Source organism: Limanda limanda, chromosome 19, assembly GCF_963576545.1.
Source record: "Limanda limanda chromosome 19, fLimLim1.1, whole genome shotgun sequence".
Lineage (NCBI taxonomy): Eukaryota > Metazoa > Chordata > Actinopteri > Pleuronectiformes > Pleuronectidae > Limanda > Limanda limanda.
Genome location: NC_083654.1, coordinates 4,525,063 through 4,548,276, shown reverse-complemented (window position 1 = coordinate 4,548,276; position 23,214 = coordinate 4,525,063). Strand labels below are relative to the sequence as shown.

The following is a 23,214-nucleotide window of genomic DNA, read 5'->3' as shown; positions in this document are numbered from 1 at the left end:
GATAAAACACCATGGGGGATATCAGTATTAACAAAGGTGACTCATGCTTCTGCAGCCTTGAAGGCAAATCAAAATTCCACCACTCATTTGAAAGGATGTTTCACTAATTCTGTCCGTTTTAAATGTGCGCTGCGAGCAGTCTTTGAAGTCTTCCCCTCTGAAGACTGTTTGTGTCTGTCCCCTGCCAGTGATCTCACATTCAGACAGCGAGCCACGACAGCCACTGATAGACGTGACTGGAGGACTTCACCATGTTCGGCCTGACAGCGGCACAGTGCAGCGGTCGGGGGTGAGGTTCACTGCGGGCGTCCAAACGCAAGGGTCTGTATGGGAGATTACTTGGGTCAAAAATGTGTGGTTTGTTTTGACGTGTGAATTAATGAGTGAAACCTGGATTTACCCTCTGGGAGCTGAACCCACATGAGGCACACAGTGGGAGCACTTTTTAGATTGACATTTGTCGCAGCTCTTTGGCGCTCTACATTAGTCTTCATGCTAATTAAACCCCACAGTGGGTGACAATTTTTGCAACAAAAAGCTTCGTATCAGGATCACTTCCAGCAAAAAATGAATCCTTTGGTTTAAAAAGGATCAGAGACAAGCCTGGTTGGGGGAAATTAAATGTGCTGTGTGCAGTGTTAACATCCGCTTACAGGATTAGCCTGCTGAGCATTCAAATACAAATAAAAAGTCACAGCTACTTTTGGCTGCAATTTGTCACTGCTGGTTTGCAAAGTTCCACAAGACGCTTTGGAGGATCCTTTCAGTCTGTTACAGCTTATTTCCCGGATTCGTTGTGTTTCTCACTTCTCTGCTTCTTCTGAAATTAGCATGCTAAACTGCTAGCCTCGGCCTGGCCACCTCACTTTCCGACTGTCTCTCGTATAGAAGTGGCGCCTTTTTGTTTTGTAAGCGAAATGAGGGCTGATCGAGCGCTCGCCTGGGGACCATCACCACCTCCAGGTCCAGGAACAATACTTTGATGATATATTCACTGTAAAGGCAACTCTGTAGGGAAGTGGGAGCGTAGTTTCCCAGCAGACGACAATGCATACTGATACTTGTTACGCATCACTTTCAAAGATAGATCTTTGCTTTGAGAGCTTTAGACTCTCTCCACACTGCTCAGCATGATTCTTGCTCTGGTGCTGAAGAGGCTGTTTTGTGTTGCTGCAGAAAGACTGAGCCTAATTTCAGACAATACATGTTTTTCAGACTTCACATGTGTATATATTGCAATATGGCACAGCCCTGGTAATACGGATTACTTTGGCTGCCTAGAAATAGCGTTGTTGTAGTATATTGCAGTAGTGGTGCAGAAATGATCACAAACTTTTGTTTTACTTCCAAAAGTTTGTGGAGCTGGGTTAAAACTAGTCTCATGCTTCTTGACCAGGGGTCTCAAACTCAAATTACCTGGGGGCCGCTGGAGGCAGTATCTGGGTGAGGCTGGGCCGCATCAGGTATTCCACAAAAAAAAAAAATTTGCTAAAAAAATCCAAACTTCTCTAATGTCATTACTAACAGTTATTTAACTTCAATGGGTTCTTCTGAACATGAATAGAATATTGAAGAACACGAACAGTTCTTGTAAACATGGCTTCTCTTGCCTACTTCTTGCTGCCAGAGACCTGGCAGCGCTTCCTCTCACATAGCTGAGCCACATTTGGCTTGAGGGAGGAAGCAGTTGAGACCCTCAGTATGGCTTGAAGATGATCATCAGTAAGCCTGGACCTGTACCTGGACTTATTGAAGTTCAAGGTGGAGAAGAGCTTTTCACACAAATATGTGCTCCAAAAAAGGCACATGGTCCGCTTGAACATTCGGGAAAGCTCAAGGAAGCTGGGGTTAAATTCTCACAAAAATTGCCCAAGCTTGTCTTCCTTTCCACTCACCTCCCTGAACTTGGCTTTGAGGTCAGAGTTGCACTGCAGGCCAATGAGCTCCATTTGAAGCACAGGAGGGGCATCTTGCACATCAAAGGAGAAGGGATCCGCAAAATTTTTGTAAAAGTCGCTCTGTGCGTCTTGAAGTCTGCAAATCTATGATCAAATTCCTCCTGTAACCTCACATTTTTCTATACATTTTTGTGCTTACTTTGTGCCGTGTTGGCTTGCCTGCGTTCTGGGACTTATTTGATTAGATCCGGTACCTCTCGTACCTCTCGTATCGAAAAAAATATGAACATTAAAAAAAGTTTTTTAAGAAATGATTAAAATAAAATATAACAATATAATGTAATCACTAGAAAATTACGGAGCCCCTGTTGACATCGGTGGATGAATTACTAATTTGTGGCCACGCAATAACAAGATAATCTAATAAATTATATATAAAGCTTTCTTAACAACAGCATCACAATTTCACAAAATGCAGACTTCTAAGATGAACCAAATTAACTAGCACATTGTCATGTACAGTCAGTGGCTCGGTGCGTAAATGTCACCACCAGAGGATGAGGGAATTTAAATCATTAAAATTCATCCACACATATCAGGTGTAAATAATAATGTAAAACAGCCCAGACTGTAAAATGTAGATATTAGCTCAATGACGTGTTATAAACTGCTGCGGTTTAGAATAATCTGTCTGCGTAAAGAAGCTCCCAAAACCTCACAGCGCAGCGTGTGCGTAAAGGAGCCGTGGTGTCCCTTGAATTTGCCTTCAATTTAACAAATTGTGTGTGTGTGTGTGTGTGTGTGTGTGTGTGTATGTGTGTGTGTTCCGTTCCGCTGGACACAGAAGTCGCCTTTGCTCAAGACGCCACTTTATTAATCACTGACATAAAGACTGATACCGTCACTGCAGTATAGCCTAAATAAGTCCCACTGCATTGTAAGTGGCATGTGTGTGCTGTTTTAAGCGGCGTTTTATGTGCGTTCCGGGACCTGTGCTCGTCGTACCTGCGCTGTGATATGTACTTAGCGTTCCGGCACCTTGTGATTTATAAATGAAGCACTGGATACATCATGACCTGCGCGAAAGAGGGCAGAAAACTATGAATTTCACCCTCCTGCACCGCACATCCAAAGCCACTCTTTTCTCTCCCGGCTCTCTCTCTCACTCACTCTCACACGTACACACACACACACGACCCCGCCCCCCATGTCACTCACTTGCATGCTGCGTTCACTGGTCAGGCACACAGTAGGAAACCAGAACATCATAACATTGTCCCACACAGCAGCTAACAGCGGAGCTGCTACAATGTTTGTGCGGGCCGCACTAACATTAAACTTTCATATTAAGGTGGGGGCCACAAAATATCGTCCCGCGGGCCGCAATTGGCCCGCGGGCCGCGAGTTTGAGACCCCTGTTCTTGACCAACTGGTCTTGTTGCAGCTATTTTGTCATATTCCCAGATTTGAGTAATTAAGCAAAATCTGATCAAAATGATACTCAACACCATGAAAATGTAACAAAACCGTTAGTTTAACCCTTCAATCCAGCAGGGTTGAAATGCTACGCTTAGGGCATGGTCACACATACGCAAATGGCAAATTATACGTATTGTTGTTTGATTGTGACGCACACGAAAATCTGTTGTGTGGTAAGTTTACTTACTAAGTTATTTCACTTTCATTCAACGGTGGCCTACTGACTCACTGCTATCCAGGCAGCCTCTCTTTTGTGGCAGTGTATGATTATGTCCAACATCAGAAAGTACCTGTTGGTACGACAGAGTCTCCTCTAGCTCTGCTTTTATTAAGCCATGTGCTCTCACAGAATTGAGGGTGCTATGTGCGTCAATGTGATCCAGCCCTGAGCGTATTGTTCTGGGCTTCATGGAGTCATCACCCCTCAGTCCACTTTCCTATTTCCTGGATCCTTTTAACTGAAAGCAGAACGTAGAACCCTTTTGAATGACAATTAGCAGAGAGAGAAACACCTGATTACACGGACAGAAGCAATTGAAAGACAGCTATTTCGAGAAATGGATACTCAAACTTTGAGCTTATTTCCCCAATAAACAGTCAAGGAAATGTCGATGGGCTGTCAATAATGTAAAGAACAGCAATTAGTGCTGTGCAGGAAGGCTTACTTGGTCTTAGCTGACAATTATGGGCCAGAGCGGTATGGATTTCTGCTTCATCACTGAGAAGCGAGTTTCCATGTCATGCTACAACACACAGATTGCACCTGATTTAACAGCTTGAAACCGAATTTGTGGTACTAATTTCTGTGCTCAAGTGTACATATACAGACACACTTGTGAGAAGTTGCAGGAATAGTAACATACTGTATCTTTACGTACCCTAAGGGAGGACTAATCACGGCTTTTAGTCGATGCTCAAGGTGTCCGAGAAGCAGTATGCTTGATATGTTTGTGATGATTGTAAAGTGTGTGATGAGGAATTGATTGTAGTGTGAGGTGTGTAGCAATCATGCAGGAAGGAAGGTATGTAGCCTTCCAGTCAGTTAATCTTCATATTATAATAAAACGTGCATCATAGTCTTTTTTGTTGACTTGAATTCCAACATGAACTTTCACTTCAGCTCTGTTTTGGTCCACATGGACTCCTGGAAATCATATCTGGCTCTTCTGCTGGGAAAAATCTCCACTTTGTTGACAGTTAGTTGCAAACTCTGTCAGTTTTCCTTGACAACAGTTCACTACTGTTGCTCGAAAAGAGGTTGAAAGTTGTGGGCCTTAAACCAAACCCGTTGACGCCCTCTATAGCTGAATAGATCTGCAGAGTCAAGGGATAATTCTCAGTTTTTCTTCCCAAATAATCACTTTCACACAAAGTTGTTTGTCCTTTGTTAAAGGAGAAAAACTGCTGAATGCTGCTTTAAAAAGTAAACTCTCAAGTTTTTACTCCGACTTCCAAATAGGTTATTAATATTCTTGCAAAACCAAACAGGGCCAAAATCCCTTTAGGAATTCACACACAGTATTCAAGGGCTTGCAACCAATGCAAAACCAGAAACCTTAATTAATCTTAATCCTGCTGCATTTATATAGAGAGCTATATGAGGTCAGTATCTGCATTCTTCTATTTTAGCTTTGTTTAATCATTGTTGGTTGTGTAAAAATTACCTAAATTTAAGTAACAAATTAAAAAAGAATAACAATATTCTACCCCGGGGTGATGTTGTTCTCTCCAGCTCTGCTCTTTGAGATACAAAACCCTCCGAACTAGTTTCAGGCAGTTGTCGTGTCATGTTCTACCAGCTGTACGGGGGGAGGGGGGGGGGGGGGGGGGGTCATTGGAAACCTACAGCACAATAACATCCGTTCTGCTCAGTGTGGATAACAGTCATCCACATCAAGGCTTAATCTCCTATGCGTTTCCTATAAGATGTCAGGTAAACCTCGGTGGAGAACATCCCACTGACTGCATCCTACAGCAGCTGAAGCCCACTGTGGTCATCTGAGGCCTCCGAGAGAAGAATCATCACCTTGTCTCCCGTTATTCAAAGACACGTTGCATTCACATCCTGCCGCCTGGTCCTGACAGGACTCTGAGCCGTCCCAGATGTCACTCTATATCCCATGTTAAGGCTTCACCTAATGAAGCTCATTGCCCAGCATCGGGATATACAGCCATTGAGTGCTGCTAAGCAACAGGCACATGTGCTGTCCTCGCTGAAATCAGCACCCCAGAGAAGATGACCACCACTTGGCCTGGTGTGCCCTGCCGCTGCCCTACCAACAGATTTGTAAGAGGGATATATTTTGCTCCGGTCAGAAGGTCATCTCAAACTGACGTCTCTGGTATAATTTCTGTTTTCAAGATGGAGACATGGCGCTGGCCAGTCTGTGATTATGTTGGACCACAGCAGCCGTCACTAATGGTCAGCCCCTCACCCCTTGGCTCTGTTCTACAGCTCTTGCTTGTCACGTGGCCTCTCAAAGATGAAGAAACAGAACAGGCTGAAAACGCGCCTCCATGTTTTCCACCTTTGGTATTTTTCCACTCCTTCACAGCCCTTCAGCATTTGTTTTCTATTTGCAGGTGGTAAGCCTTTCCAATTTAATCATGAATTAACATATGTGACTTACTCAAACCTGCATGCACAGAGTTGGAGCAGTCACACGAAGAGCACATGCTGCACTTCACATGAATAACTCTGCTGCAGATCATATTTCTTTTTTGTGACTATCGAAGCATTGAGAACTAAATATGTTTGCATGCAGTTACAGCAATGTCAGTTTAAACTGCATGTGAGGCTGTTAGAACTGCAGCTCCCATCCCGCTGCTTTATTTGCTTATTTCCCACCTATGTAATTCTACTGTCACTGTGCTCTCACACTTTATTTGTCTCACAGCCCGCGGGGGAACCGAATTTAGTATCAGAGACACTACTCATGTATCAGAAACGCTGACGGACCACACACTGTGCACAAGCCGCCGACGCTGATTTCATGCTGCTGTTCCGTGGCAGTAACTCATACTGGAGACCACACACTCCCACTCCTTCCACAGATGGAATAAAGTGGTTGTGATAAGACCATGTGGGTGTGCATTACGGTGGAGCGCTGCGAAGGGGAGATGATTGTCAGGGTCCAATAGGAGAGAATTAACAGTAGGTGGTGGGGATGGAGACGTGTGGTCATTTGAAGTCTTACTACACTTGCTGACGAATTACATAAAATGCCCTGAGGCTTCCTGTGCAGGTGATTTAAGGAGGGATAGCATGTCGCAGAGGAAAATGTACAAGTTGTGTGATTCGAGAAACAAAGGACAAAACAATGAGCTGAAATGCAAATCCTTGTTGAGCCTGAATTGTGAGGAGGAACACCGAGCAGCTTGGCAGCTGGGTACGGTGTCATGCTGACTCACAGCCTGGGGCGGCCATAGTGGATCAAATGCAAATCGCAGCCAAAAAACTTGGGTTGCAGTGCCCACTTGAATCCCAGACTGCTGGGAAGTATCTATTATTTTAAAGCTATGAATACTTGGAAGAGGATGGTGTTATTCTATATATTCACCTGTATATGTAATACTGTAGAAGATTCATTTTTGAGTACCTTTCACTTTTACTTCACACTTGCCAGCAAATAACTCTTCTCCACTACATTTTATAATGCATTGTGTGTAATGATCGTAACATTTTGACATGTGTCAAGATAATCTCCAGCAGCATCATCACTGGTAAAGACCGTAGTAGACTGTATTTTTCTAGAGACTAAAATGGATTCAGAAGAGGCCACGGCCGAGACTCAGCAATTAATTAATATGACAATGCAACTGTTTTCATTCGCATCATCTGCACCATCCATTATTAATATGACAGCGTCTGTACTATTCTTGTATAAGACATTTTGTGCACTTGTGTAACAATATCCAGAGAGTATATGTGTTGACATAGTGCCTGTGTTTTTCCACACAGCGCCAACATGGCAACAAAAAGACAGCACAGTCCAGCGAGGCAGCCAGGAGGCAGATGACGCGTTGTTGACAAGCAACAGACAAAGCTGACATCCCAAACCATTTGATCTGGAGGTCAAACTGACAGTGAGCTCACCCAAAACAATGGATGTGTAATTAATGGATAAATTGGGTAATAATTATATAATTTGCCATTGATTATCTTCCAAATGAGCTCGGTTAACCTGACGTTTTGTTTGTTTAATCCTCCAGCTGCAGCTCAATTTTCTTCCCCCCATAAGATTTCTCTGAGAGAGATTACCTTAGTGATTCAATTGTACAACAACCAATAGTTATAATGCCCTGAGTATGAGAATAAGCTCAAGTTGTAAAGCTTTAATTTTCCCAAAAATGCATGTACACACAGACTCCATCTCTTCTGGGGGAAAGAAATGATCTACAAAGCCTCCACCTTCGTACATTCAACAACATTTGAGGTATGAGCTCATATGTCTTGCAGTGTATGCTGTTGCCAATATTTGATACAGTCATGTTGGTGCGGAATCAGAGTTTGAAAACTCAACTTTGATTCCATCTTGGCTCATATATAATGCAGCCTGGCGGGCTTCCTTTTAATTCCCTACGATGATTTTAAAGAAATGTTTTTATATCTTTTTTCGTAAAATCAACAAGCAGACCTTGTTTCAGTCTCGTTCATGTCATTTTTATTTCCACTAAAAGTCAGATTCAAGGTTTAGAGGTATAAAGTTATGAATATACTGCAGTATATTGGCTTCATATCTGAGTCAGATAACTTATTGGTAGTACATTGTGATAGGATAGAAAAAACACAGACTGCTTTTTATATTAACTGCAAAGAGATCATTGGAGTTCAATGTGCACAGTTGGTTAAACAGGTGCATTGAATGACAACGTTTCTTGTATTTTGACATTTATGGCAATTCAAAATATCAGAGATTTAGAAATGAGTCACTGTGAAAACTCCACAGACATATACTTTGGTTGCTGCCTGTTATATTTTAAATATATCTTCTATCTATATGTCTATTTAAATTATTCCCCTCCATCATTTTCACTCCATCAACCTCAATTTTCTTCCTCAGTGTTCAGCCGACATGGCTTTTCTCTGCCAGCTGCTTAAGAGGGACACCACCTGGACCCCCTACCCCACAAGAAAACATACTACAAAGAGCCGCTGCCATCAAGTACCACTCTCCACTCACGCTTGCCCACTTGAGCCTGAATGAGCCCACTGTGCCCGCCGCTTTACTGGGTGTCGTCTGTGCTGGAGTGGAACATCCAGTTGCCACCGTGACTCCTTTAAGAAACTCTGCTGGTGAGAGGAAGGCTCTCGCCGGCCTGCGGACATTCAAGCACATTTATCTTTCTCTCTTCACACAGATGAGAAAACACACAAAAAGCTGGCCACGAGCCATCAACATTGTTTTGATGAATGAGATCAGTGGCACAGAGCAGAGAAGTAGTACTAACAACACTACAGTCCAGGGAAGCGAAATATGCCGCAGACAGTCTCTTTTCTGCTTCTGTTTGTTTCAGATTACCTGCGAGCTGCGTCTTCCTCATCTCTCGCTGCAGCCTCGTGGCGGCTGCCTCTGCCTCGGGCTGCTCGTTGTTTCGAGGCAGATACCCTTTCAAGATGACTGACAAGTGTTGAGCCAGGAATTAGACCGACTTGAGGAGAGTAGAGCAAGATTTACAAATGCACATTCTGCCCGGAGTTAAAGACTTAGATACTGCAGCTTAGAAAGCCCTGGCTCCAGAACTCCAGGTGAGATGTGAGGCTTATCTCTGCAGCGGCTTTCACATGCCGGGCAGACGCCTCGAATCGGGAGAGATGAGGAACTCTTATTTGTTGTGTGATGTTTCAAGTTCATTTCTCTTTCATTACATTTAGGGTCTAATTTGTTATCTCTGCCACTGAAGTTATATATTCTGTTTGTTTGTTTGCTTGTATGAAAATTTGCAGGATAACACAAAAACAACTGAGGCGATTTTCATAAAACTTGATGAGAAACAACCTGTTTTTCACTTTCTTAAACATTGCTGTTTTAATAATTTTTTTTTTTTTTTACATTTTCAGTTTTTTTGTGGATCTTGATGAAAACATTATGGCATACTTGTTGGGCCTGTGTGGAGGTTTGAGCTCTGATCAGAGCCATTTTAGTGTTAGTAGTGTTGCTCATCACTTGTATTAGTATTAAACCTTTAATCAGATCAACACTTGGGCTGGATTTTCTAAATCAGTTCATTTGGATGTATGATTGCACTGTAAAGACATCAGGGTTATTACATTAAGAGACCATTCAGAGAGACAGGGGATATAAAAAAAAGTGTCTCCACAATTCCCCTGACAATTACACAGCATTGAGGATAGCTTGGACACACTTGAGTCCTTTACGCTAATATTACCTTGTGTCATTTCGTTTTACGATTAACCTTGTGTGTTACCCTGAGCAGTGAAAACAGACCAGCCAGCTCCAGAGAAGTGGCTCCCGCTGAGAGAATCAGCACCACAGGAACAAATTCCCATCGATCCGTTAGGAGACCTCCATCAAGCTCCCGGCAGGACGCTGGCAAAGTGAAAATAATCTACTGCCTCCAAAGTCCAACCAGGGTGAACACCTCAAATCATTTTTCAATAAGCAGCCGTCAGACAGCATATTAACAACTCTTTCCTTTTTTAGGAGAAAGGTGAGTACACATTCATCAGATATTAGTCTGAATTACAGCCAGCTGCCAAACGGCGAGTTGTTTTGTTTTTATTATTATTTATAGCGGCGGAGATTTCTCTCAGAGAGCAAATGAAGCCTGGCCTCATAAATATATTCTAATAAAGAATTATTATTATTATTATTATTATAAATTAGTTTTATCATGACAAGTGGAAAGAGCGCCCCCTCTGTCACTGTGTGCATGGTGCATTCATTGTGCAGTCTAGGGCAGGGAAATGCTATCAATGCTCAAAGAAAGTCACTTTTCCCATCAATCAAATCAATCTTCACAATAAACATCTACCTTAACTGATCTCCATCCAGCTACTCAGCAGTGCTTGTGGGCAGTTAACAGGCTGAAGAGGAAGACCTTGAGTTTCACGTGATAAATGACTTTCTGAAGCTAGTTTAGCAATCAAACAGGCTGATCGACCTTCCTGAAGCTGGACATGACTCAGGGGAGGGTTAAGAAAAAAGCTAGATCATTTTGTGATCTCCAACTCAGCTGACGTCCTCTAGACCGCTAGAGTTTCACTATGAATCAAACTTGTTTTTTCTCTTCTCATTGATTTGTTTGTGACCACCGCCCCAATATCAACTCTGACCACCACATAATATTCGATACTTTCCTCAAATCGGTCAAATCTCTCATCACAGCCCAGCTGCACAAGGTCTGCCTATCACTCTTTCGCTCGCTTGTGCCAACACACACATACAAACACACACACACACACACACACACACACACACACACACACACACACACACACACACACACACACACACACACACACACACACACACACACACACACACACACACACACACACACACACACACACACACACACACACACACACACACAGGTCTTCCTGAACAGAAATGACATTTGTGTATGTTTGTGTAGATTTGATCTGAGATCCTATCACAAGATGCATGAGGGGCCACATGTTAATACCAGGTGTACACAGGGCCTAAAGCCTCAAGTCAACAAAAGCACTAAACAATCTTATAATCCTTCATTAAATTTGTGTTATGTCCATACATATTACAGATGCAAATGCTGATGAAAACAAATACGTCTTTGAATAAAAGCCATGTAATATTGCAACTTATTCACATAATTTACATTCATCAGACACCCTGATCTTATGATTGGTCAAATAAAAGAAAAAAAAATACTACTGCACAGTATTTAAATGCATTTACTGATTTACATGAGAAGTTTTCACATTTTGGAAATACACTTATTAATATTCTTGATGAGATTTAGATGACACTGTTGTGTGTGTATGATAACTTTCAAGCTATTGGCAACTGCCATGTTTAGCTTAGCAAAGCATTAAGAGAGGAAGGGTACTGCACACATCAGATTAAAAAGATCAAAATACCTGCAGCCCTGAAATTCACATGTTCCATCTGTAAACAATATGAATTGTAGAAATTACTTCAGCTGGTTAGATTGTCATTAGTATTACACTTTTTAAGGGTCGTGAACAAACATGTTGGAAAAATAAATACTCATTATTATAAATGTAATAGTCGTCACAGGATTTTGTCCGAAACTACCAATATTAATCTCATGGTGGTACGGAGGTAAAATGTCGAAGCTTTGGTAACCATCCAGGAGCTGTTGAGATATTTCAGTCTGGACCAATGTTGCCAACTACAGAGCCGTGCTGTGAGTGTTCTCGTGTTAAAAAAGTAAGTAGCAACTTGTCCATCTAAAAATACTGCCCAGCATGCACTGCATTATTTACAGAGCCCTCCGTGAAAGCTCAGAGATGGATCTGAAAACCCGGTGAGATCAAACTCAATTGCCAGACAGCACTCGAGGATAGTGATGAAAAACATGACTTTTTGTAATGTTGGTGAACTGACCGTTGAACCTTTTGAGCATAAACAGACAGAAGCCAGAAAAGTCTCAGAAATAACTTCAAGGAACCTTTGGTATAAGGAGCTGTTTTAAAACACCAACTTTCTGCCACATACTACGCTGTTCTAAGTTCTCTCCCCAGACAAGTCAACACCAAAACACACCACAACTCCAGTGACACTAAGGACTCAGACACTAGCAGGGGGGCTCTACAACTTACAGGTGTCAACAGCCATTCACACGGTGACTCAGAGGACCCCAACAACCCACTAATTGGTGGGAAAGTCAAGGACCTGCTTGCTTAACAGAATGCCTCTAAACACAGATACGGATCCAAAGAGGAAGCCTACCATTAGTCTGTTAGAACTGAAGAAGCCTCTTGGATGAGGGGTGAAATACTCTCAGAAACTCAAGGAATTGCAGTTGCCTACGTAATAACTGCATTTGTTGTGATTCGTCCAGGGAGAGTTAGTGGGTCACTGTCAAAGAATCGGTTTGTGTTGTGCAGAAAAGATTATTGAGTTATCTAACTTAAAGATGTGTTTGGCTGAGATGAGGACTTAAGTCTCACACAGTCAGTGGTAAACACCTCCATGGCATTTACAAACTGTAAATCTGTAAAATTGTAAAACCATTAATCATTACATATACGCCTGTTATGGAACTCAGACTCATGCATTATGAATGAGCAAATCACCAGGATTTAAAATACGCTCAATCATTTTATTGACTGGTGCTCAAGAAAAGATGAAATCGTGCATCCTTGATGTATTGGAGATTTACATAAACCATTCTTCGTTATGTTAAACTAAAGGGTATTACAGCCAGCATGTCATCAGGGACATCTCAGATGGGGAGGTTGTGCTTCCTCATGTGTGAATGAGAGCATGAACAAAGGACAGCAACACAGCTTCAGAACCATCAACAGGTGCTTTTCAGCAACTAATGGGACCAAAGCTCATATTGTAGGTTGCATGCAGATCTCCAATCAGATGTTGTCAAGATGCAGCACAGAAAGACAATCTGTGTGTCCCCCTGTATCCCATCCTGCCTTACTCTCTGTTACTCTCTTACACGCACATTCACATTGAATTCCTGGAGACTTACTCTAACCTGAACCACTTAGTACCTACTAACCCTTTACCTAACCTTAAAACATGTGTTCACCTTAAATTTATTTACCTTATGCGGACTCGCTTTTTGTCCCCATAAGGAAACAATCATGATCCATTAAGAGTGACCAATACAAACATTGAAGGTAAAATAAGGTAAAAAATGGCATCTGGCTAACTGGTTCGCGGTCTGTTTTTCCTTCGCCATACATTGCATCCATAAAGTGGATATGAGTCAAATAAGAGGCGACCAAAATGGATAGTTCTGTTAACTTGAATAACATTTAAGATTTCTCTGGATTTGAACAATGTTGGACTAATAGTCAACACGCTATATAACAAAGGTCTACTACTTCTAAGAAGAAATGTTATTATAAAAAAACTAAATAAATATTAAAATGCAAGTCCCCAAAATGTCATTCTGTGATATAGGTCCCCACAGGGTAGTTATACCTGGAACACACACACACACACACACACACACGGAAACCACCATACACACACTCCGCCAACGAGAGGATGGCAGAGTGCAGCTTTTAGCAGCCTCTGGCCCGTGTTAAGTATCACACTAGTCACGGAGCACACGTGTACTATGCAAATTGATCCATGCAAAATGTACATACACTGACCAGTACAGTTGTCATTTTATTCCCTTACTTGAGTCAAATATATTTTTCTTATGTTGAATCTTAATGATCCACAAAATGCTTCTCTGTGCTGTGGAACCAGTCAGGTTTAAATTGGAGGCTGAAACACAACTCAACTCTGATTTAATATCTCGAAAAAGACTAAAAATTATATGCAACTTAATAAATAACACTGTGAGGATGAATAAAACAAAAATGGATATGATTAATGATCTAAATTGATTCTTTGTGAAGCTTTTTTTGTTTAGCACTGCATCATTTATATAAATATCATAACAAGCCTTAGTCTCTGTAATGACTTTCTATTTTAATCCTGATCTGGATTTAACCTGTAAGACATCCTGCAGAAAGACGAGCTGTGTGAGACAGTGGCTGTGCAGCGTAATGGAAACTGTGACCAGCACAACAGGTACGAAGTCACGGCATCTGACTCATCCACACAAAGCGTTTTCCTTTCAAAAGAGACAGCTGAGGAAATGATGTGTGAGCACGCCACCCGTTTGGATAGCAATTCAGAAATTGCAGCATTTGACTCTTCTATTAAACAAATCATTGATTTTAAAACCAGAGAAAAAGTGTTGAGTTGATAAATGGAATATGTAGTTGTAATTGTTCTTCACTGAGCATAAAAAAACGTGTCTTATAAATAGTGTTCAGGCTATACTAATCGATAGTTTCTATCAACAGCAGATTAAATAACGGAAATGTCATAGTGGCAAACTTTTGACTTACAAATATTTTACATAAGATTCACTTGATATGAAACAGCACATTAGTAAGAGTGATGGGACTTTTGATTTGTCATATGACCAGAACACCAAAATAAAAAGAAACTTTCAGTCCGAATGTTCAAGTATCTGTAAAACACTAAACTGTCACAGTTTTCACTACAATTGGAAATAATGGTTATAAAATTACACTTGTTTTCATCATTTACATAAATGTGTGTCATGTCTCACTCATTACTCGACCCAATTACCCAAACCCAGTTTTTTTTCCCATGAATGGTGGGAAAGGAAAAGTGTGATAATGTTGGGGGAAAAAGGTTTAATAAAATCTCTCTCAATATCAAAGAAAGTGATACAAATTATTCCTGGATTAATCCCCTGATCTGGATCTGTGCAAACATTTCATGGAATCTTCACCTTCAAGTCTCATGGTAATCTGTTCTGTAGTGTTGGAATAATCCTGCTGAGTAACAGACCAACACAGATGAAAAGATAATCTCCTTAGTGGCTTGAAGTCAACACTGATTGTTCACTAAGTTTGTCACAGGTTGTGATGCTGCTGGCTCTTTGTTACGGAGCCTGAGAGGATGCTAACAGTTGGATGTCACGTCACAGACTCATGATGGGGAAGTAGGAAGGGGCCACTCAGTCGGTGTGATAAGAACTGAATAGTTGACACGCAACCCGTTGAATATCCCTTTAGTGCCTGTATAAGCACAAATGTGTGTGTGTGTGCATGAACGTTTGGTAAACTTAAGCTTTGGGCCTTGAAAATATGGTCGGGCAAAAGTCAATACTGAGGTAGCTCATAAATGTTGGATGTGTAAATTGAAAAATGGTTGTGGAAATGTTTGTGTTTTCACCTTAAAAAAAAGGTGATGCTGCTTTAATGAGGCTCAAATTCCCTTTAAACTTTAAACATCCAACCTCAACCTTTACTTTCCCCTCAAGTTGCTGTAATGATTTTCACAATTTTGTGAGTGAAACGGCTCATCGCTCTTCCCACAGCTCAGCGGTCTGACAGATTATCTGCCTGTTTTACTGCCAATATTATGTAACATCATTACTTCCCAGTGTCATCACGTGTAAACTGTTCTGCAGCTGTTTGTCTTTCACTCAATACAACATATTTGTCAAAGCTTGGAGAGTTTCACCTGCCTGAGAAAAATCTCCAATTAGTTTCAAATCTCAACTAATTTTTCATTTAATTACTGTTTGTAGAAAATATATTCTTCACTAAAAAGCAATTATGTTTTTGTCTGCCATTTAATACGACCTTAAAGTCCTGCTCAGCCTGATTAAACTTCATTAGTCTGGGTTTCGGGGAGAGTGCCGCCGATGTTTTGGTGCAGAACTACGCCGCACAGTTTGTTTGGGATAGGGATTTTTCACATTCAAAGAAAATAATTATAGTTATTGTTACTGGTCTCAGGCTTCAAACAGCAAATCTCAGTCATACCTCTAAGCTGCATATCGACTGAATATACACATGGATATTTCCAGACCCTTAACAGAGATGACTTTCACCTTTCTAGCTGTCTTTAGTCTCCCGGCAACACCGGCAGCTCGACACTGTGAGGAAGCTTCGGCTGCATATACACACAGTCCTGAGCTCCGTGGCTGCTTTTCTCCGTCTAAGCAGTTTCAGTGAGAACGCCATGCTGTCATCACTAAGTGTCAGCTTCGGTGCAATTAGCCACAGGAATAAATAGAGTCAACGTGCAGGTCGGTCGGGATGGAGAGGTGCAGGGTACAGGTATAGTCTGAGTGTGTGTGTGTGTGTGTGTGTGTGTGTGTGTGTGTGTGTGTGTGTGTGTGTGTGTGTGTGTGTGTGTGTCTGCAGGGGGAGGTTGTTGCCGTTGTCGTGCATTCAGCCTCATCAGGCCAACCGAGATGGGCCCTCTCCCGACAGCTGCTCCGACATGTACTGACAGTATCGCAGCTGGGCTCCAGTTTCAGACCTACGGCCCTTTTTCTTCCTCCTCTTGCTCACATACTCTATGTTTCAGAGGGCGAGTGATAGTGTGAGGTGAGGCCTCAGGCTGGAGGTAATAAATGCTTCATTCTTCCATGAGGAAGTGCAGAGCCTCATTTGAAAGAGCAAGTCTGGGGCCTCGTTGGCCCTTTTTTAAATGTATATTTACCGCCCTGTTTTTGAAAGAAAAAAATCATCAACTACACAACCTTTGTTTTACAAAATATCTCAGTCCAAATGATAACGGAAAAAACGACTACAATTGATCAAAAAAGCTAGTCAGCCCAGAAGGTGGTGATAAAGTCCACATCAACACTGCGGTCCATGTAAAACTGGCCCCTGTGAATGTCGTGATGTGGAGAAGTGATGCTAAATTTAGCTGCTAACTTGTCATTAGAGGGAGCAGAGCCAACTAACTGCCGTAGAACCACCATTGTTGTTGCTGTTACTGGTGCATGACCATCACACAAGGCAACAGCGGGCACGTGCAAAGTAGACTGTGACGTCATCGTTTCCCAAACCCTTGCATTTTCATGCACACAGGGAAACACAGAAATTCGAAATATTGAGAATCTGCACTTTGAAAGCTTTCTGTAAAAATCTCAGTTTTGGTCTGGTAGACAAAACGCATGACTTTTGGTCCGTTCTTATTTCTCGAGTGCTGCAGTAAAGATAGAGAACATGTTTGTGAAGTTGCTTCTGATCAGCATCTGAAACTTTGACTGTAAAAGTGATTTTAAAAGCTTTTCTTTATTTTCTGACTGACTGACTTTATTATCTAAAAATGTCTATGCAGTGATATCTGTATTGTAATAATTTGTAGTTTCTTGAAAAGCCAGGCAAGCGGCCACTACTACTGACAGTACTGTTTCTTCTACTATGTCTATGTCTGCTTCAACTATTATTATTACTACTAGTGCTGTCAACACTGTCACTCCTATACTAATTTTGTACTGCCACTATAACTTCTATTACATGTCCTGTTAGTGACAACCTAACTGATTTAACTTTTATTAGCAATTCTGCTAATTCTACCAGTCCAACTGTACCATACCACAAATATATGACCTTAAAAATGACTTTCATTAGAAACACACACATTAATTAATTTAGCTAAATATAAAGTAAACAAGTTACTGTAGCTCATTACTTTCATTTTACTTACAAAATTAATTTGGTGTTACCATTTTGAAGTTGTTGTATTTTTAGGTGTGTCCAACAATTTACTTTTATGTTTACTTTTACTATGGCACTAATTTGGTTACTTCAACATGAATAACCTGTCGTACTAAAAATGCGTATACCTACCTACAAAGTCTGTTACTGACACAAACATTCACTCACACACTCTATTCTTTTACTGACAATTGTATCAATCCTTCACTGAGTCAATGCTGCAGAACGTCCCTGAGCAGTATTGTTCAGTAAAACTAATACCATCCTCTAAATCACTTTTGACACTTGTTTGTATCGAGCGTATTTGATTTTATATACATCTGACTCATAGAAACTAAATGACTGTTACATTTATCCGGATATTTTTGGTGTTCACTTTCCTCTCTTGCTTCAACTCATTTTTACTTAATGAAAGTAAGAGTTGTTTTTTACCCTTTCTCAGAATAATGATGAGGAACAGGAGGACAGGAAAGACGGAGCTAAATGCTGATGTGAAGCCGATAAATCTGCTTGCACTGATCACACAATGATACTGTGCAAATGGGTGATAAATTATACACATGAGACCCACACGTCTCATGAAAGTCTCCACATCAAGCCTCTATAACAGCTTCTAACAGCTTCAGGGCTGCTCTCGGAGATCTCTCCAAGTCTTTGGAACTCTAGTGACTGTGTGCTTCCAACAGATACTCGCCCATCTGGTGATGACGCTAAGAGCACAGTCATTCCAAAAACCTCCCATAAGTGTACAGCTGGGTTCAGGTCTGACGGTGGCAGAGGCCACAGCCTGTGACTCACAGCGTTTTCCACGGACCACTGCTGGAGACTTCAAGATTTCTTTTCATTTGTCAACACTGCGTTAGCCGGCTCACCCAGGGTCCAGCTCATTATAACCATGGAGAATGCTACAAATACTATTGGTAAAGTAAAACTGAGTGTGGCTCTTCCTGATTAATATGTGAGGCTGAAAGATTTCCATACAGAACTGTGGGGAACTGTATTGTTGCATTTCTTCTGTGAGATTTGATCATTCTTATGATTTACTCTGTTGTAATTTTACAAATCTGGCAGCAGGCAGGAGATTTGTGGCACCGCACATCGTAATAGACAATTTTGTATTTATGTAATGTATTATTTTCCCAGTCTCACATTATGACACAGATATAATTTGTTTTAGAGTCAACACTGTCTGAACCGTTCTTTTCATGGTTTCATTTTGCACAAAGCAAGTTTCAGTTGTTTCCTAAAGGGACATTTTGGTGCAGAAGAGCAATACCTGCTTTCATTATTTCCACAGAATCAACAGGTGAGAGTATCAGGTGACAGGTCTGTCAGCTGAGGGGTTTGTTTAAGTAGAGCCTTCCAGCCATCGACTTAACACAGCAAACCAAAGCTGCAGCGCCTGAAGACCCTGGTGGCTGCGTGGGTCAAAGTCTACCTGAGAGTGATTCTTGTGTGTCTGATTAACAGATCTGCCTCCAGAAGGCTGGATAGTCGCACAAATCAAAACAAAAAGAAAAAAAAAGGGAATAAACATGGAGAGTTTTCCTGTGATTGTCTTCGCTTCAGGGAAACATCTTATTTTTGTAATGTGTAATCACTGACGGTGCCACACGGATCAGACCCGCAGAATATGACCAGATGACTGATGTATCACTTAGTTTAGCTGTAAGCTACCTCCGCTGCTGGCTCCAATATGCACTGTAGATGCAGTTCAACAACAATGCTACTGACATTCTGTGCTTTCATTAGGGTACTAAAATCCAACATAAATAATTCATTCTTACTAAGGATCAGCATCTTTTCAAGGGCCAAAACTACATATGAGTTATAACCTCCCTCAGAAAACTGTGTTGTGGAAATTTAGGCAAAAGTTTGGATCCCAGTTGTACACTTGAATATTGACAGCCCCATATTGTGTATTAGAGTTTGATTCCTAACAAACCACGGCGTCCATGTTATCATAATGAAGGAACATGTCACCCAGTGCAACAGTGTGGCTCATTAATGTGTTTTAAGAGTTTCTGCACGGACATATAGGTAGGCTCAGTTTATTTTAGGGCTGTCATTGATTCTGGAGGAAATCCTTTCACTGTAATAAGGCACATGGTACTTTCCCCAAATTGACCAATGCGGCAATATATCAAATACCTTTCAGTGCAGTGAACCGAACTCTGCTCTATGTCATACAAGAAACAGACCCTTTAACAAATTAGTTTGTTTTTCTATAATTAGAATCTGCTCAGAACTTTTTATTTATACCAGCAGGAGTTTAGTTTTCAAGGCAATTGTTTCCCAGTGGTGTGATTGTAAAAGGAGCTAATTATGGGCCTACATTTGATTGAATAACTGGTGATCAATAATAAATGGGTCTTTCTCGTTTTTTGCTTTCTGCTTCAGACACATGAGAAGTTTCCCCTCTTCACTAACATGATCAGATGAAACTTTCTCTCCTTTTCCAGCCGAGCTGAGTGCATCCATCCTACATGTGGACGTAGAGAAGTGAGAGCTGCTGTTACTCGTAATGCTGCACAAGCTGAGAGTGTGGTAATACCTGAGGAGAGACTTAGTCCGCCGCAGTGAATGTAGCCACTTCACACAACATGAATATTACAATGGCTCTCGTGTCTGCGGCCTAGAAACAGCAGTGGATCCACCTTCGCACCTCTGTTACAGTCGTGCCTTTTAAAGTGTTGCCCAGCAAACTGGAGGACGGGCCTGCATGGTGCATTAGCCCACCCCCCATGCAGCTCCAACACAACCCCAGCCCCCTCCTCCGAATAACATCTACAATGCAGATTACGCACCTCTGTGAACTCTGAGTTCAAATGACCAAATCTAACTCTGACTGACAGCTCAAATTGCACCACCCTACCCCCCGTAGCCTTTCACCTTATGGAATCAATTCAATTTAACTGCAACTACAGTAGCTTCATTCAGAGGGTCGGTGATTAACATGCAGAGAGGAGGCTGGTTTGATAAAGGAGCAGAAAACAAAGAGGAACTTAATTCATCCGTCCTCTTCACAGCTTGGAATAAATATTTGGGGTGCAAATGCATCATAGTCAAACAGAGGCAACTGTTTTTTCCTTAGAGGAGGATAATACATTAAGGAATATGATACTACGAATAACAAATGCCTTTGGATTGATTTGGGTTCACATAGGATTGTTTTTAGGTTTTTATGATCACCAGTTCTCATGGGTCACCTGTCGTTTATTTAATTTTTATTTATGAAGACCACTTGTAGTAAATAAGTGCTCCATGAACGGTCTGACAATGTAGAGTAGATCCAGCCTGGGGATCAACATTATAAAACAGTGTTCGATGTAAAACAAAGTGAAGCGGGACCAGTTTGTCTTCCTGGCTGCGGCTCGGCTCAGAGGAGCTGTTCTTTCAGCACCACACCGCCGCTCTCACTCAGTCAAAGCTCTGCGTCTTTCTCCGACCTGAACCCAAACTAACAGAAACATTAACGCAGCGTCACACTTTCACTTTCCTTCCACAGAGAGACAGCAGGTGCGGGTTGAAGCTGCACCAGAGGAAATCACATGTTTGAGAACAGACCTCTGAGCGCCCTTACGTCACTCCTCCCCTTTCCAAAGAGGATGTTTTTAGAAAGTGTAAATCCAAATATTCTCTCAACCGCGATGAGATGACACAACGCTCCGAGCTCACAGCGACTCTCCCTCCGCAGAGAGCTGCAACATGTTGCTTCAAACTTTGTCTAAAGACTTGTGGCACAGTGCTGATGATCAGTTGCTGCCTTTTATGGTGTTGAATGTACATGTAACTGTCCTCATAATAAACCCTTCACTGTTGTGCAACACTGATAAGACCCTGAGAGGCTGCTGGTATGGTTATGGACGCTCGGTTACGCTAGTGTTAGAGACTGGGGCTCGTTAGGAGAGACTGGGACTTACCTATGGTGGTTATCACCGTGATGGCAAAGTAAAATGACCCTGCAAATTTCCACTGCACCCCGGCTCTGTGGGGCTCTGCCTCCATGATGATGGTCTCCAGTTTGCGGTAATCATCCTCGCTGATGTTATATTTCCCCTGGAGACGCTTCTCCTCGGCTTCCAGCTGCTCCTTCTCCCGCATCTCGTAGTCGGACTCCAGAGCGTCAAAGACGGCGGCCCCGACGAGCAGGTATGTAAACGTGCAAATGATCAGGGACAGGGTCCGCACGTTTTGCCGCTTCATGGCCAACAGGAACCGGCGGCCGAGGGGCTCATGTCCCCTCGGGCTCCCCGGAAAGGTGCAGCAGGCGCGGGGGAAGTCGTGTGGGCAGCGCCTGGAGGTGGAGGCGCAGAAAGGTGCGCTCCGGTGAGGGTGGCCGCGGCGGGCGCCGGAGTCGGGGCAGCGATGGAAACCCCCTCCTTTGCGGTGTTCCCGGCGACAGAAGCCGAAATCGTGCTCTTGGTTCGCGGAGAGACACAGGAGACTGCTCGATCGCCTGGACCAGGAGCCCTGCAGCCGAGAGACCCTGCGCAAGACCTGCCCAAACCAAATCCTCCCGGTGCGCAGTGCCATCAACAAGCTGCTTCCAGAGATCGCCTGTTGGTCTCCGTTCTCCCCGAGAGAACTACACTGATGTGAAGAAATGTTTTCAAGCAAATAAATGATCGTGTTCCTTTCTCCCCTTCGATCCTACACCCACTCTGTCTGTGGTGTGGATTCAAATGTCCTAGAAGTGAGCATATTCCCACATGTCCACAAGTTTCAGCTCAACACCAACCTGTTCATTGTGGCCTCGTCAGCACTCAGACTATATTTAGCACCCATTCTCCAAATATATCAGACAAGAAAAAAATCTGTTAACTCTCCGCGAGATCCTGAAACCTGCCTCGCAAACCTCCTCACTACAGATGTGCTGAGTCGTCGCTAAGACGGAGAGTCACCGAGAGGAACAGCATGAAGTTGTTTTTTCCTGCACAGAGATGCAGATCATCACATCCAACATATCCACATACTCCTTCCCCTCTTTTCAGGTGCTTTATTCCTGCATGAGCTCACTTCTTATGGGAGTAAAAATATTCCAAGCGCACAACAAATCGTCGTCGACAACAGGTTCCGTGGCAGAGAATGGTTTTCCTCAAATTGTATCTTATTTGGAACAGATGTAGAAGTTGAAGCCGAGCAGGAATAAGACACTTTGGCACTGGAACAAACAAAATTCACAGTTGGGTGCCGCGCGCTCCGTGGCTGCAGTTCCACTCGTGCTCCGTTGCGCGCAGCCAAAGCGCATCCAAAGCTCCTCTGCCGTAGTGTGTGCGGGTCGCTCTGAGCTGATATAGGGAAAAAATAAAAATTGTAATAATGCATGTGTTTTCTCTCGTCGTGCAGGGGACCTCTGAGTTAACCATGCGTGTCACGAACCGCTCGTATTCTGAAGGCTCCACGTCCTGTGGCTCCACTCTCACATTTCAGACTCTGGGCGGTGGGCGTTGCTCCTTCTGTCCCTCGGTTTTTCTCTTTTTCCAAGTGTCACGATTCATCTGAGTTGTGGCCTGAAGCGTCTCTGCACTGCACTGCTCTCCCAGAGGCTTTCTTCCCTCTTCGGGGACAACATTTGATGGGGCACCACACACACACGCCCGCGCGCACACACACCCTCCTCTCACCATG

General features: G+C 42.6%; 1 protein-coding gene across 1 annotated transcript in view; it reads right to left on the bottom strand.

Moving 5' to 3' along the window:
* Window positions 1-22,119, bottom strand: part of kcnk9 (potassium channel, subfamily K, member 9) — a 36,541-nt gene extending 14,422 nt beyond the window's left edge. The window contains exon 1 of the mRNA XM_061093145.1: window positions 21,507-22,119. Within this exon, the coding sequence (XP_060949128.1) occupies window positions 21,507-22,119 (613 nt within the window). The remainder of the gene's footprint in view (window positions 1-21,506) is intronic.
* Between the last annotated feature and the right edge of the window lie 1,095 nt (window positions 22,120-23,214).